The 14,885-nt window shown below is 43.4% G+C and overlaps 1 protein-coding gene across 2 annotated transcripts in view; it reads right to left on the bottom strand.

Annotated features, from left to right (window-relative positions):
• CIT (citron rho-interacting serine/threonine kinase) overlaps positions 1-14,885 on the bottom strand; it is a 146,839-nt gene that overhangs the window by 78,770 nt on the left and 53,184 nt on the right. For both annotated transcript variants that reach the window (XM_063086477.1, XM_063086476.1), the window contains exon 9: positions 12,873-13,056. In XM_063086477.1, coding sequence (XP_062942547.1) covers positions 12,873-13,056 — 184 coding nt within the window. The remainder of the gene's footprint in view (positions 1-12,872; positions 13,057-14,885) is intronic.

Consider the following 14,885-nt stretch of genomic DNA (forward strand, 5'->3'; position numbering starts at 1 on the left):
TCATCACAGCTTTCTGTAACTTCCCTGGGACTCATCCCAGCTGCACATCGGAATCATCTGGAGAGCTTTTAAAAAAATACCAATGTGCACGGTCCACCCAGATCAATTAAATCAGAAACAGACAGACTGGGAGTGAGGCCCTGGGAGCACTATTTTTATTAAGCTCCTGAGTGACTGTAATGTACAGACAGGATTGAGGACCACGGTGCTAGTTAGAAGAAAGTGCTTGTGATTTAGGATGTAGGCATTTACAACTCATAGTATGCCCATCCCCAGTATCTAGTTCCATGTGCCATTTGGCCAGACCATTAGGTACTGGTGCCTTTTGGTCACTCTTTGAGTGGGAACCCAATTTTGAAGTTAATCATGGTGAGTTATGAATTTCAAGATAATGTACTGGTATATCAGATAATGATTAAAGACTATTCCCCCCAATTTTAATAAGTCAATTAAAATACATTATTTCCATGAATTCCTATTAAATAAATATAATAAAGACAGGTATGACTCACCTTAAAATATTTATATTCTATTTATTTTTCACGTAGGCACAGGGTAATTCAATCTCTAGCACCAATAGTCGGCTCTCAATATCTATTTCTTGAGTAAATAGATCCCCCCAAGAGTTATTCTGAAATATCCCAATCTATTTTCTTTTTCTAGGACTTTCATTAGATGCCCATTGACTTTCAAAGCAACAGCAAATTATTGATGATAATTGCATTATTCTAGAATTAACCATAATGCAAATGTAGATTGAGAGGTTTGATCTAAGGCTGCTCTCACAGCTACCAAATTATTATCAAATATAGCCTTGTCCTCTTCAAGCAGCAATTCTGCTGGACTAAAATCATCCTAAAAAGTACCATTTCATCAAGCATGGTTTTATTTAAAGAGCTGATATTATCACTGCTCTAAGGAAAGTTTGCAAAGTCCTGTAACTGGTTAGAACTTTAAAGCTACGGGAGATGGGATACAGAATTACAGTAAGGAAACTATTTAATTTTGAAGTTCCGTTGACCCTGGAATGGGACAGAGTCTTCCCAGATGTTTCCTTTGTTCTCAAAATTCTCAAACTTCAACATTTTTTTTGGCCATCTTCTTTGGGTGTGAGTGTGCGTATGAGTGTGAGTGTGTCTGAGTGTGTGTGTGAGAGAGAGAGAGAGTATAAAAGGGAGAATGTAAAAGTCTGTGGTCCCCATGAGATGTACCTGTAGACTAGGAGTTCCTAACCAGGGGCAATCTTGCCCCACCCTCCATCCCCCACCAGGGATATTTGGCAACATCTAGAGACTTTTCTTTATTTTCATGGCTGGATGTGGGGGTGCTATTAACATCTAGTGGGTGGAAGCCAGAGATGCTACTCGACACCCTACAATCCATAAGACAGTCCCCCTACAACAAGAATTATACAGCCCAAAAAGTCAATAGTGCCAAGTTGAGAAACCCCGATGTTGAGGTTATAAAGTAAAACAAGCCACAATTCCTGTCCACAAGGTAGTAACAATCCAGGAAACAGAATTAATGCCACTACCTTTATCATCAAGAACAGTGCCCATTAATTGATACGTGCCAGGCATTGTGCTTAGTGCTTCACAATTTACCTACTGAATCCTTCCAGTGATCCAGTGAGATGGGTACTATCATCGCATGGCACTAAGGCTTACCCTATAACCTCTACATTCTCTTACCACATTATGATGATGTGTGTGTGGGTGTGGGGCAGTAGAGCTGGGGGTTCATAGTTGAGGCTCTGTAGCCCAGCAGTCATGGGTTCAAATCCCAACTCTGCTACTTCTTGGCTGGACAGCCTTGGACAAACTCAAGAAAAGCACTTCAGAGGCTCAGAGGGGCCAGGTCATGGAGGAAAGGGACAGTGAATCATGCAAGAGAAGGTAATCTCCATCCATGAGTAGCTGTGTTCAATGCTAAGAGGATGACCCCAAGCCTGAGACTAGGACAGCCCTGGGTTCCCAGAATGTCCACAAGCCAGATCGGACCACAACCACCCCAGAAACAGCTCAACCCACACACAACAGCAACTCTCCCTCCATAGCTTGGCGGCTCGGGGGGGCGGGGGGGGTAATTAAATGGAAAACAGAATATACATTAGAGGCCCGGGCCAGTTCATGCTCTGGGCAGAACAAGATGCAGTACAATGAGAATGCTAATAAAAGAACATGCAGCCTGCCCACACATTGCTTGCCTGCTCCTCCTGACCACATCTTGGATACACAGCCAGTTATCCCCATGGAGAGAAAAGGCACTTCTGAGCAGCGGGTGCACGCAGCCACCCACCCACACACAGCAGTGCTGTCTCTTCAAGCACGAAGCCAAGTTTGGGTTTTCCTTTTCCTCCAGCTTCTATTTTCTAGAAAAATTTACTCTGAAATTAACATCTCTTCCTGATATACCCACCTGCTTTGTAATGATAGGGCCCAAAGAGTATTAATAGAGGTAATGGTATATGACATGGAGGGAAGGGGGGCTTGGTCATTACCACTACAGCAGGAAGAAGAGGTTTTCTTAAAATGTATTAGATGTGACCTAAAATTTGCTTTACATGTAACCTCAATGTTTAAGTAAAAATGATAAAATGCAGTTTTCCAATGATGTGCCTAAAATTAATACACGTAACTCAAAAAACTGCTTAATAAAGCTACTAACAGAATTAACTTAATATCAGAACACAACGAGTACTTTCATTCTACATGCAAGTAAATGTGTTGAGCACACTCTGATCACTACAGCTATAATTAAGATCATGCTTAAGCATCAAGCCGCCATTTACTCCCTTAGTAAGAGGGCCCTATGCCTGCAAAATATGCCACCGAATCACAGATCACACAGATCACAATTTACAGATATTCATGAAATAACCAAGAATGAATATCTGAAGCTAAAACAAGGGAAAATCAAAATTAGCTCCACTGAGGGCCCCATCTTAATTGCGGCCAACAGCCCTAAAAATACATGCAACTGCAGATGTAATATGGTGCAAAAAATAAAAAAATCATCAGCATTCTGTTTCCAAAAATATATTGGCTTTTAAGATTAAGCATTCTGAAATTTGTGAACTAATTTTATAAACTCATTTCAAAATACACAGCAGTGTCCATCAGGAAAACTTGGAAATATCAACAACTTTGTTCACCTAAAGAGTTGTGGAGTCTGTCTAGATTTGGAGCAACACACACATACACACACACCACATATCCACACATACCTATACACTGACACACATGCACACACCCACACACATTCACACATACGCGCACACTGACACTGACATACATATATCAGCAGTGGTCTCCAGTTGAATGAGAGCATTTTCTGCTTTGGAATGATTAATAATGTAGCTAAAGACTCATTTATCAAAAATCATGCTATTAGTAAAAGTAGAGCTACTCGTGTGATTTTTAATGCAGTTCCCACTTCTAAGCTAGTGCCTAGCTTTGCAGGTTTACTTTGTTGACATAGTTGCACCTCTCACCTGCATGACTGCAATAACCTAATTTACCTCCCTGAATCCAACTCTTGCCCCTCTAGTATCCACACTCCACACAATGGTCAGAGAGATGCTTCGTAAAATGAAAACCAGATATTCCACATCCCTACTCAAAATCCTGAAAAGGATTCCTACTCAGTGCAATTAGAGCTAACTCCAAATCTCAAAACCCTGCCAACCTCAACTCAGACCATGTTCCCTGCAAAGATCCGGCTACCCCAGCGTGCTTCACTGGGCACGCACAGGCTAGTCCCAGCCTCAAGGCCTTTGCCCCTTGCCTGGAATACTCTCCCCACTCATCTTTGATAATGGGCTCCTTATTGTCATTCTGGTAGAATGCCCTCTGTATGGGTAGGGATTTTTGCCTCTGTGTTCACTGTGACATCCCCAGTGCCTAGAAAGTGCTTGGCACATCACAGGCTCTCAAATATTTGTTGAATGAATGAATGAATGAATGAATGTACATCTGCTCCCACCAGAATGTAAGCTCCACAAAGATGGAGACTTTTGTTTGTCTTGTATTCACTGCTACATCCCAGCTTCTAGAACAGTACCTAGTACCTCATAGGTGCTCAGTGTGGACTTACAAGCTGTGTCACGTTGGGAAGTGACTCAACCTTATAGAATGAATACTCAGTACCCAGCTCAGTGAGGCCTTCTCTAGGCACCCAATTTAAAGTGGTCACCCCCAGTCAGTCCCCATCCCTGCTCAGGTTCAGAGCCCTGACCACCATCTGAGAATCATCCTCTGGTTCTGCCCACAGAACGTGAGCTTCTTGAGGGCAGGGACCTTATCTGTCTTGCTTACAGTGGTGCCACAATGCCAGGAACAATATATTTGTTGAGTGAATGAATGAATGAATGGTGTGCCAGCACATCTGTGCCCCAGGCAGCCACAGTTTAAAGGTCACAAGGGACAAAGGAATACAAAATAAGAAGTGCATTGCATGGATGCTGGCATGAGAATGCTTTCTGGCATCTGCAACAGAGATGCCCAGCATTGGTTCTGTGACAGTAACGTCACAATGACACACACTCTCCCATCCACAGGATGCTCAAGTACCTGAGGTATGTGGGAGCCTGTGACATCAGGCTGGGCACAGTGCATAGTTCCCACTGTAACTGGATCCTACCAGAAGTCTCGAGAGTGTTTTATGGAAAGCACAGGTTTAACTGACATGTCACAGACTCCATTCAGAGTAAAAAATTGGATGGAGATATTAGGACATCTGTCAGGCACTCCACGTGGAGCCAGATTCTCTCAATGGGCAAAAACCAGCAAGATGTCTTTATAAAGTGGTAGCAGGGAAAGAGAGTCCTCACACCTAAATAACAATAACAAATACAACACAAACACTCACTCTGCTCCTGGCACCAGTGCTAAGTGCTCCACCTGTCACCACAGCAAACCTATCAGATGGGCACTACTATACCCCCCACTTTATAGATGAGGGATTGAGGCTGAGAGATGCTAAATGCCTCAGTCACATAACTAGCAAGAGGTAGAGGCCAGATTTGAACTCATGTCTACCTGATTCCAAAGCCTGGACTTTTAACAGGTATGCTACAGTTTGCCCCCAAAATAAAGAATGCTTATATCAGCTCTGAAGTTAAAAGATGGAAAAGCTGGCCACTCTCTGCCACATGCAGGCTGCATGAACTTAACAAGTAACCCAAGCTTCATGACTACCAGTTTCCCTATGTGTAAAATCATGAGCTGTGACTGGGACTAAATGAGAATGCTTGTCAAGCACTTAGAACAGTGCTGGTACAGAGTGGATTCTCAGTAAAGCCCACTCTTGCACCTTTATTATTAGACAAGTCCGTAGGTCCTGCATAATCTAGCAAAGTCATGACTGCTAGAGGCAGGGTAGCTAGTACAGTGGTCTGGAGGCAAGCAGATGTGGATCCAAGTCTTAGATCTGTGACTTCCTGCAAGACCTCAGGAAATTAACTTACCCTTGCTGAGCCCCACTGTCCTCATCTGTAAAATGGGGAGATAATACCAGCCACCTTACAGAGTTATGGTGAGATTGTGAGGACTTAATGAGAATACATATAAAGCATTCGGCATAGTTCTGGGCACAAAAGAAATGCTCAATAGACAACAGCTTCCATTAGCAGTTGCATAAACCGTGCAGAAGGAATTGGCATAACCCCTGACCACTTTAGTCTAATTCAATTCAACAAATGTTCACTGAAGACTTGCCAATGGCAAAAGGCACTGTTTCAGGCAAAAGAAGGAATACATGGTCCTGTCCTCATGAGCCTCGAGCAGTTTGGCCAGACACAGGGGACAAGAAGGAGGTACAACTGAAAAGGCAGGCTGGGGTCTTGGCGTACCAGGCATGAATACCAAGTTCAGGAGTGGCCATTAGTTCTGTGCACTCTGGGATGCTGTTGAAGGTCTAAGGAGGCAAATTACATCATCCAATCTATGCTTTGGAAGAATTCCACCCTTTGTGGAGAATGGATTACAGCCAGGAAAACCAGAGGCAAAGGAATTGGTTAGGAGGCTATTGCAAGAGTCTAAGCAAAAGGCCATAGGGGTGGCAGTGAGGACAGAAAGATGAGGATGGATGTAAGTGTCATCCCAGAGGCACAACTTAGAGGACTTGATAACTGATGGGATGGTGAGGGAGGCAGAAAAGTGTTTAAGATGAGTCCGTTTTCTTGCCTAAAAGGGTAGGGATAGCGGTAGTTTCTTAAATAAAATGAGGAAACCAAAACCAGCTCCTAGTGGCTCACCGAGTAAGCAAGTGAGTCTGTGTTGGGAGAGAACAGAGGACAGGATGGTGAGAAACTGGTAAACATCCTGGTGATGGTGAATCTGTTGCACAATGTGATGATGAAGGCCAAAGGAAGTGAGAGCTAAAGTCAAGGAACTGGGTGAGATCACCAAGAACAGACTAGAAAGAGAACTGAGGATGGAAATTTAGGGGATGGTGTGTATGTTTCAAGGGCCTGAAACAGAAGATGGCAGCCACAAAAGACTAATGACAGTCAGAGAGGTAGTAGGAAAACAAAGTATCCATAATATGGAGGCTAAGAAAGTAGAAAGTTGTCCAGAAGAAACACGATAACTAATAATGTCATATGGCAAGGTAGAAATCACGAGATTTGGTGGTTGGGTATAATCAGCAGCTTCTGAGACGGTCATTTCAGTAGTATTGTAGGGGTGGGAAAAGAGGCATTGAGTGTGGGCTGTTCTTTCAGGAAGTTTGTCAGATAGAGGTCAGGAGATGAAAGGCAAGTAAAGCGCAGAGAACTGAGAGAAATCCACTGGGGCAAAGGAAGAGTTGGCAAACTGGAGCAGAACTTGGGAACATGCAGCACCATTTAGTCAATGACTGCCTTCTTAAGGGATCCAAGACAACCATACAAATTAGCATGTGTAGGTCAGCAAAAAACACACGTGAGAGATCTTTTGGAGCCTAATCTTCAGAACTGGGCTGGCACTGTTTGGATTAGATTTCCTAAAGGTGTCTTTAAGACAAATGAGAAGGCGGTAGACTGGTCCTGCCAAGGGCTGCAAGGCAGGCACGTACGGTCTAAATAGGAAACAGAATAAGGCAAGTCGAAGAACAAGATGTGCTTGACTAAGAGAAAGAAGAAATTGGCAAACTGGAGCAGAGCTTGGGAACATGCAGCACCATTTAGTCAATGACTGCCTTCTTAAGGGATCCGAGACAACCAGATGCCAAAGCAAGAGGAGAGAAAACCCAACTCAACACACAGTCAAAGGTTAAACATCTGCTCCAGATAACGGGGAAATGGAAACACCACAAGGCACGTGAGAACAATAAAGATGGGCAGAAGCTAGTTAAGGTTTTTTAACTTATTTGGGAAATACAGCAGATGCACACCTTTATGTACTGGAGAAGACTCTATTATTGTTGCTGACTCTTTAAAAAATCAAATCACAGATGAGACTCTCTCCAATAGGGATCTGGGTACCAAGCACAATGACATAGAGCCTTTGGCTGGATGTAGAAAGGAAAACAATTTTTAAGGCACGATCTTCCAACCTCCAAGTATTTCAATAAAAAGGAAGTAGACTGAATGGAGGGTTCAGGCTGTGTTCCACTGGAACAAGCCATCCCAGGATAGATAGGAGGCAAATGGAAGTAAAACACATAGATTTGAGTAGACATGGATTGTAGAGTCATCAACAAATTGAGAGTGGCAGCCATAAAAATGATTAGGATCAATTCACCAAATGCTTATTGAGCAGCTTGTATACAATCAGCCTGAAGATATGGTGGAGGATAAGGTCAGTGCGGTTTCCTGTCCTCACTGAACTTACACTCTAGCAAACAAGAACTCTCAGGAAGAATGTACACATGCATGTTGAAGTATGTATACATACACGTGCGTACATATGCACACACACCAGGTAAGAGTTTCTACATAAGAAGAGAAAGAAATCAGAGAAATCCAAGAGCTGTACAGTTCACCTACCCAATAACCTCACAAAGACTGAACAAAACCCAATATTTAGACCTGCTCAGTCGCTCTCACCCCATTCTGCCCCAACCCCATGGCTCATCACTGCCCACAATGGGCCTCCACTTCTGACAAGCATGTGAATCTGGACAACCCACATAAATTTCCTGGGTTCTCACACCTCTGGCACTTATACTTAGCAGCATAGCACAGTGGCTAAGAGACTCTAGAGCCACACTGCCTGAGTTCAAGTCCCAAATGAACCACTCAGAGCTACATGACCTAGGTCAAGTTGCCTAATCTCTCTGTGCCTCAGTTTCCTCATATGTAAAAGGAGAATGATGATGGTACCTTCCTCTTGGGCTTTTATACAGTTTAAATGAGTTAATCTGTATAAAGTGCTTAGAACAGAGCCTGTAGAGTTGGTGCTTTGTAAGGATAAGCTGTGTATTACCCTGCCCACCTGAAATTCTCTCCACCTTCCCCTCCACTGATCCAAATCCACTGTCTTTTAAAAAGCCAAGCCAAATGATTTGCCTTCCATTAGTACACTTGTAAACCCAGTTCCAGCACACACATTTACTACAGGTCTACCATGTCCTGTGCTCCTGGAAAACCAGGATGAATAAGACCCAGCCCTGCCCTTGAAATCATAGTCTACTTGGGGGAATGGACAGCCATTCCAAGGAAGATCATCACTGTAATTCAGCAAGAATTGTTAATTGGCATTAAGTGTCCCCATTGGATTTTGCCTTATTCTCCTGAGTCTCCTAAAGCAGTTAGATATCCAATTTTTACCAGCATATTCTGTAGCAAAGATGTTTGCTTTGTGTCCTCTCAATTGTTTCAGCATAGCTGCTTTGACTCGCTCAACTTGATAGAAAGGTACCCATTCTACGATTAGACCTTCTGATTCTGTCCCCTAATCCATTCCTCCCCAATGACCACCTTTTACCAACAGGTACTTGGCAACTGCATATTAACCCTTGTAGCTGATTACAACATTTAAGCATTTCTAACAAAAAATTCCCAGGGCCAGGGAAGCTGGGTTTCAGGTCTGGCATGACTTTAGAATACCTAATTATTGCTGAGTCCTTTCCATATTCTCTTGGCATGTATGGAAGGACACTACACATATATAGACTAATGTAATGGTAATAAAAATAACAGCAGTGAACATATATTGAGGCTTTTCCATGTGCCAGGTATTAGACCAAGTGCTTTACATATTTCACTTAATTCTCCCAACAGCCCTATAAGAAAGGCATCACTGTTATCACACTTTGCAGGTGAGAAAACTGACATGCGAAGAAGCCTGATTGATCAAGGAAGAGGCACCAAAAACTGGTTCTTTGGAATTTTGAGAATGCAGTGTTGGTGGCCACTCTTCATTCTTCCACAGTGTTTGCATGGCTGGTTCCATCAATACATTTTCAGATCCACCCAAAAGGAAAGGAAAAAGCCCTAAGTCAAAAGGAAGAGAGAGCCCCCTTCCTAAAAATATCCTACCTAGATAGGATCATCCTACAAATTCAAATCTCATCAAGATACCATTGCTCTACTAAGATTTCCAACTTTTCCAAAAGCAAACAACATGCATGTGTAAAACTAACACAAAACATAAAACCAAATGGTTTTTACCTTCTAGAGTTTATACTGAAGTTTTGCAGAAATGCACTGTTTCAGCAAGAGCTTAAATAAGGCAGTGTCTCAGTCTAGGAGAGAGAGAAAGGCTCTAAAGAAATGTACCCCATGCTGAGAGAGGAGGGAAGAGAGCTGGAATCCATTTTATTTTTAAACTTTTAACAAATTGATTTCTGTTACTACTCTGCTATTGTAAAGTTCAAGCAAACAGCCTCAGAGGAACATGCAGGCATTCAGATCTTGAGGATTTGGTTTGGGGTACTGTTGGTTAAAAAGGAAAAAAGGCACCCGAAAGATACTCTCCAAAACTAACTTTACCACAATCCTACCCCAAAGACAACCAAACCTAGTTCTCTAGAATCTCTTCTGCTCCCACCAACTCGAGCTGCAAAGAACTCCCACTGCACCTCATCCATAGCAATGCTGAGATCAAGATTCTTGTCAAACCTAAAATAAAGATACACTCATGGCGGATTCAAAAATGACCTGGAGTCCCCCCCAAAAAATACTCTAAGTGAGAAGCAACCACAACATTAAAATCATTCTCACTGCCATGGTCTCCATGAAAATTCCTTGTTCATTCAGCCCCAACTCTGAATATCTTATTCAATTCACTGGCAGCAAATCTGGGGTCAATTTACCTAGCACAGTACAGCAGCATCTGCAATTTCCTCACTGGTGTGAAAAGTGAGTAACGGCTCAGGTAATCAACATGTGTAAATAAAAACCTGTGATGCTGAAAACAGGGAGGGGAGAATGAGAAACTCAAGAAGAAACATTGCAGTCGCTGGTGGCAAAGGTGGTATCCCCAGAAAGTGTCTCCTCCTACCCCTAAATAAATTTCATAACTGTATGTCAATAAAACTACAAGAGCTGCTAAGTAATTTCATCATTGCACCTTTTTATTGGATTTATAATTAATCATAATCCAACATGTCCAGGATCACCTACACCCAACAGGTGGAGTGCATTTCTAAAATGATGCTGTAGATTTCACCCACTGGGCTGCCCACGGTGGAGTAGCCAAGTCCAACAGCAACATCACATAACAAGACACAAGATGAAAGAAAATCTTTCTGATTTTCCAACCCTAAATAGCCATGGAAAAGACATTAAAGTTTCCCAAAGATAGGAATACACTGATTCCATCTTCCAGATAAGAAATACATGGTTTTATCTGCATGGACCTTTTTTTATGATAATCTTATTAAACATTCTGTTGGGACATGAACAGAAACTCATTTTATGCTCTAGAGATATAGTTTAAACTACCAAAGGTGAAATTGCAAATCTCCAAAATAGTAAGCAATATAAACACATTCTGGGGGAAAGGATCATAAGTAAATTAAATTAACAAATACTTATCAAGTGCCTGGGCCTTGATACTGAGATGCCCCTGTTAGAGAGCTCCCAAACTGAGCTTTCTGTGAGAAGCAGCAAGGTGCAATTAGAGTCTGCCTGAAAAATAAGCAATTAATCACACACTTTTTCACATTAATTGCAATGCCTAAGATACTCCACATCATTCTGCCTTTGCCCCTGAAATCTAACTCCCTTGAGACCTCCCTGGTCTTTCGAATCACTGAAAAAGACCCTAAGCAAGCCTTCATTCTGACCCAGCTAGCCCTCTTCTAACCAGAATTAGAACTCTATACACATCTCCTTCCAGTCCAGTTTGTGACCTTCAGTGTGCTGTGTGTGTCAAGGTTATGCTGCCCACTAACCACGCATCCTTTAACATTAGGCCTCCACTGCTGCCCTGCTCTTTGATGCCAATGCAAAACCTCCTAGCTCTGCTGGGCCATTTCAAATCCATCTGATGGCACATTCAACAGCTAGTTAGCTTTCTGCCTCTCTGACCATCATCCAGATTGCTTTGAAGCTGCAGAGCAAATTGGCCAGAAAGGCACATCCAACACAACCAAAATCCAACCAAATTTTAAACCCAGCCCCCAGGGAGGGAATTAAGAAAGACCACCTCAACATCTTTAAAAATAAAAATCTCTCTCAAATTCAATCACCACCCACAACCTTATTTCGTATCAAACGCCCAATTCTCCACAAAAGTCTGAAATCTTTTCAGGAACATTAATGTCAAAATAGCACCCATGGGGAGATACCATCCAGGAACCAACACGACATCCCCTCAAATTGATATCTAAGCCAGATATAGGACAAATAGGGAATGAATCCTGCCAAGGAGAAAATCAAATTCTGCTCATCTCCTAAGTGGGCAGCAACTAATTACTCAAGATTACCCCCAAGAGCCTCAAAATGAAGAAGCCAGGGTGTCTGAGGAATAACACAGCCAGTCCAAGACCTACCTGGGGAACTTGCCCCTCTGAAAACAGAATGTCATTGTATCATGACAGAACGAAGCAAGATGCTCAGCTCCCGCATCCACAGAGGCTACTGCATTTTACAGGAATTTCAGGAGGCTCCTAGAAGCCAGGACCCTCCAATCCCAAGTGCCACGCTAATGCATTTTCAACAGCTTTTATAAGAATGAGAGAAACCTACCAGGTCAAGAGGCTTATATTTCCATCTTCTAGTCTCCTGGATTTTTTTTTTTTCCCCCTTCCTGTGAAGCCCAGTTTCTGTGAATCAATGACTCGGCTACATCATATTCCCTCCTGGTGGCTCACAGTGATGGGGCTTTCTCTGGTGACCAGTGCTCCACTGGCTCAGAGAGGCTCAGCTGCCAGATCCCTGATCTTGCAGCATGCTTGGAAAGGAGCCAAGCACCATCTCTCTGCTAGAGCTCTCGTTCAGCCACTTGCAGCTCAGTTATACCCATCAGGAAACCTTTAGCTTATGAGACTCGGTTTTTAGGATTCTTTCAATACAGCCAAGATAGCAACAACCCCCATCCACCTACTTAAGAGACAGATACATAGATGGCTAAACAGACAGACAGTTCATCTTAACTCCTGCACGTTTCTCCTTTGACCAAGGATCTGTACTGCTAGAAATCTCCCACTATCTCCTCCCCTCTAAAGAAGACCAAAGACTGAAAAACTAACCCAAAGTATCCAATTGACAATTATGATGCTACAAACAAGAACAGGTACCTTACATGCTGCAAAATGAGAAAGAATATTAACAGTCTACCCCACCAAGCCCAAACAGGTTGATTGCTTTCCAAATGCAGGCTGATTAGAAGCTTCCCTCCACTGCACTCCCGCCACCCTACCCCCACCACCACCACCACCACCTTTGGCTCTGTCTGCCTTGCATCAATTCAGGTCCCTTAGAAAGTCAAATTTTCACTTACTCAGATCTACCAAGAATCCCCAGCGCCTTGCTGTACGAAAACCCCACAAACGGCAGTTCTTCGCCTGAGAAACCTGAGGGGCTCAGCTGACACGGAGAGGTTGAAACCCACGAATTCTTCTCTGGCTCATCAAAATTGGAAGTGTCATCATCAGACTTGAGGGTGGGAACGAAGGGGGGAGGAGCTGGTTAAAGAAAAACAAGAAAAGGAGGGAGAGAAAAATTCAGAGGGATTCAACACTGTTGCGGAGAAATTCGTCTTACTCCTTCAGCGTTGGCGATGGCACTGCAGCGCCTGCTTTCAATCTAGCTGCACAGGCAGACCCAGCCTCGGCTTTTACAGCAACAAGAGATTAACCCCGTCTCTGCCAACATGGCCACCAACCTGCAGATAGGCTGCCTTCCCAGCTGGGGTAAACTGAAGGATAAACTCAAACAGGTCACACGGATGAATGAAAGCACTTGGGAAAAACTCATCCGAGCAAGCCGCTCCTTCCTAATATTTCCAGAAGGCTTCTACAGAGCATCAGCTGGCTAGTGCAAGAATGCCAGCCGACCTAAACCTATATATTCCCTCCAGACAGGTTTAAATTAGTAATATTTAGTGCTAATCATTGAAATAAAATGGAACTTCTATGTTTCATGGATTCACTGGAATGGGAGGAAAGAACAGGAAAGAGAATTTGTGAGGTTCTGAAACTCATGTTAGGATTCCACTGCAGTCTAGTTCATTCATATCTAGATAAGTCTACTCAGAGATCTCACTAACCACTTTTTTTTAGTTCAGTATCCCTCCTCCCCAGTGCAATCATGCCCCCCAATTCACCGCAGTTTGAATCAGCATCATGAAACACCAGCTAAATAAAGTTCCTCCTGGTGATTTACAGCACCCCTGCACACTGAGGGTGCGGAAGCCCGAACGGACATCTGCAGCACAGGTCCTACCTTGTTACGGCATGACTCCGGCTAGGGGCAAATTACATCCTCTCCAATTCCTGCCGACCTACTAAGGTCCCTCAGTCAGGGAGGTGGACACTCATCCATCAGTCACCAGGAGGCAGCCCATCACGGTGTGCTCCCGGGGACGTCGCCGGTCAGAAGCATTACCATGGCTGCGGTATGAGGCGTCCCTGGTGGGCCGGCTGGGGTGAGCCAGCGAGCCAGGCATCACATCCCCCTCAGTGTAGGCTGCATGCTCCCTACTCGGTGCGTGCTCTGGCTGTAACTCTACCTGGCTGCCTGCGTGGCAGGGGCCGATGCCGATCTGAGTGACAGAGCAGCATGAGTCACCGCCTGCCAGGGCTTGCTAGAGCTCCCCCTAGGACAGTAGTCATAGCCCTTCACAGCCCAACAGCCCAGACAGACTTCTTTTTAACTCCTCATTTTCTGGACAGAGCTATGTGCCAGATAGAGCAACAGTCTGTTTCCTGTGCACAGATTCAAAAAGATCTGGCTGTTTCCAAAGTTCCCCAAAGACAAAAACATCCAGAGCAGCTCTAGGAAGTAACTGAGTGGTAAAGGGATGTAGAGGGGAGAGGAGATGAAGCCAGAGGTCTGGCTGCTCCCAGGAAGTACAAAAGAAAATTCTCATAGACTCGGGTGCATTGAGATGAGGAGGGGTAGTGAAGAAGACTGAAAATGTAAAATGTACACTACCAGAATATTATTTAACACCTCCAACCTCTCTCAAGAGAATTTAAATCTTCCTTGTTAGTGTCACAGTCTGCTTGCTCAATACTTTAAAAATTAGCTGATGGAAAGAAAAATTAGATTGACTGCTTTAACCCACATCCCATGTGTACTTCCATCAACATAGGCTCAAATCCAATCTGATTTCATCTGATTTCAATTACCCAATACATTTCTTAAAGAAAAAAAAAATTTTTAATGTAAATTATATTTCATAAGGATCAAAAAGAGAAGTCTCCATCCCAAAATAAAGAAACAGATAAAGACTGAAGAAATGTATGAGAGAGATTTGCAGGTGATACTAACATGGAAGCATAGTCAGTAA

Source organism: Cynocephalus volans, chromosome 2 (genome assembly GCF_027409185.1).
Source record: "Cynocephalus volans isolate mCynVol1 chromosome 2, mCynVol1.pri, whole genome shotgun sequence".
Classification (NCBI taxonomy): domain Eukaryota; kingdom Metazoa; phylum Chordata; class Mammalia; order Dermoptera; family Cynocephalidae; genus Cynocephalus; species Cynocephalus volans.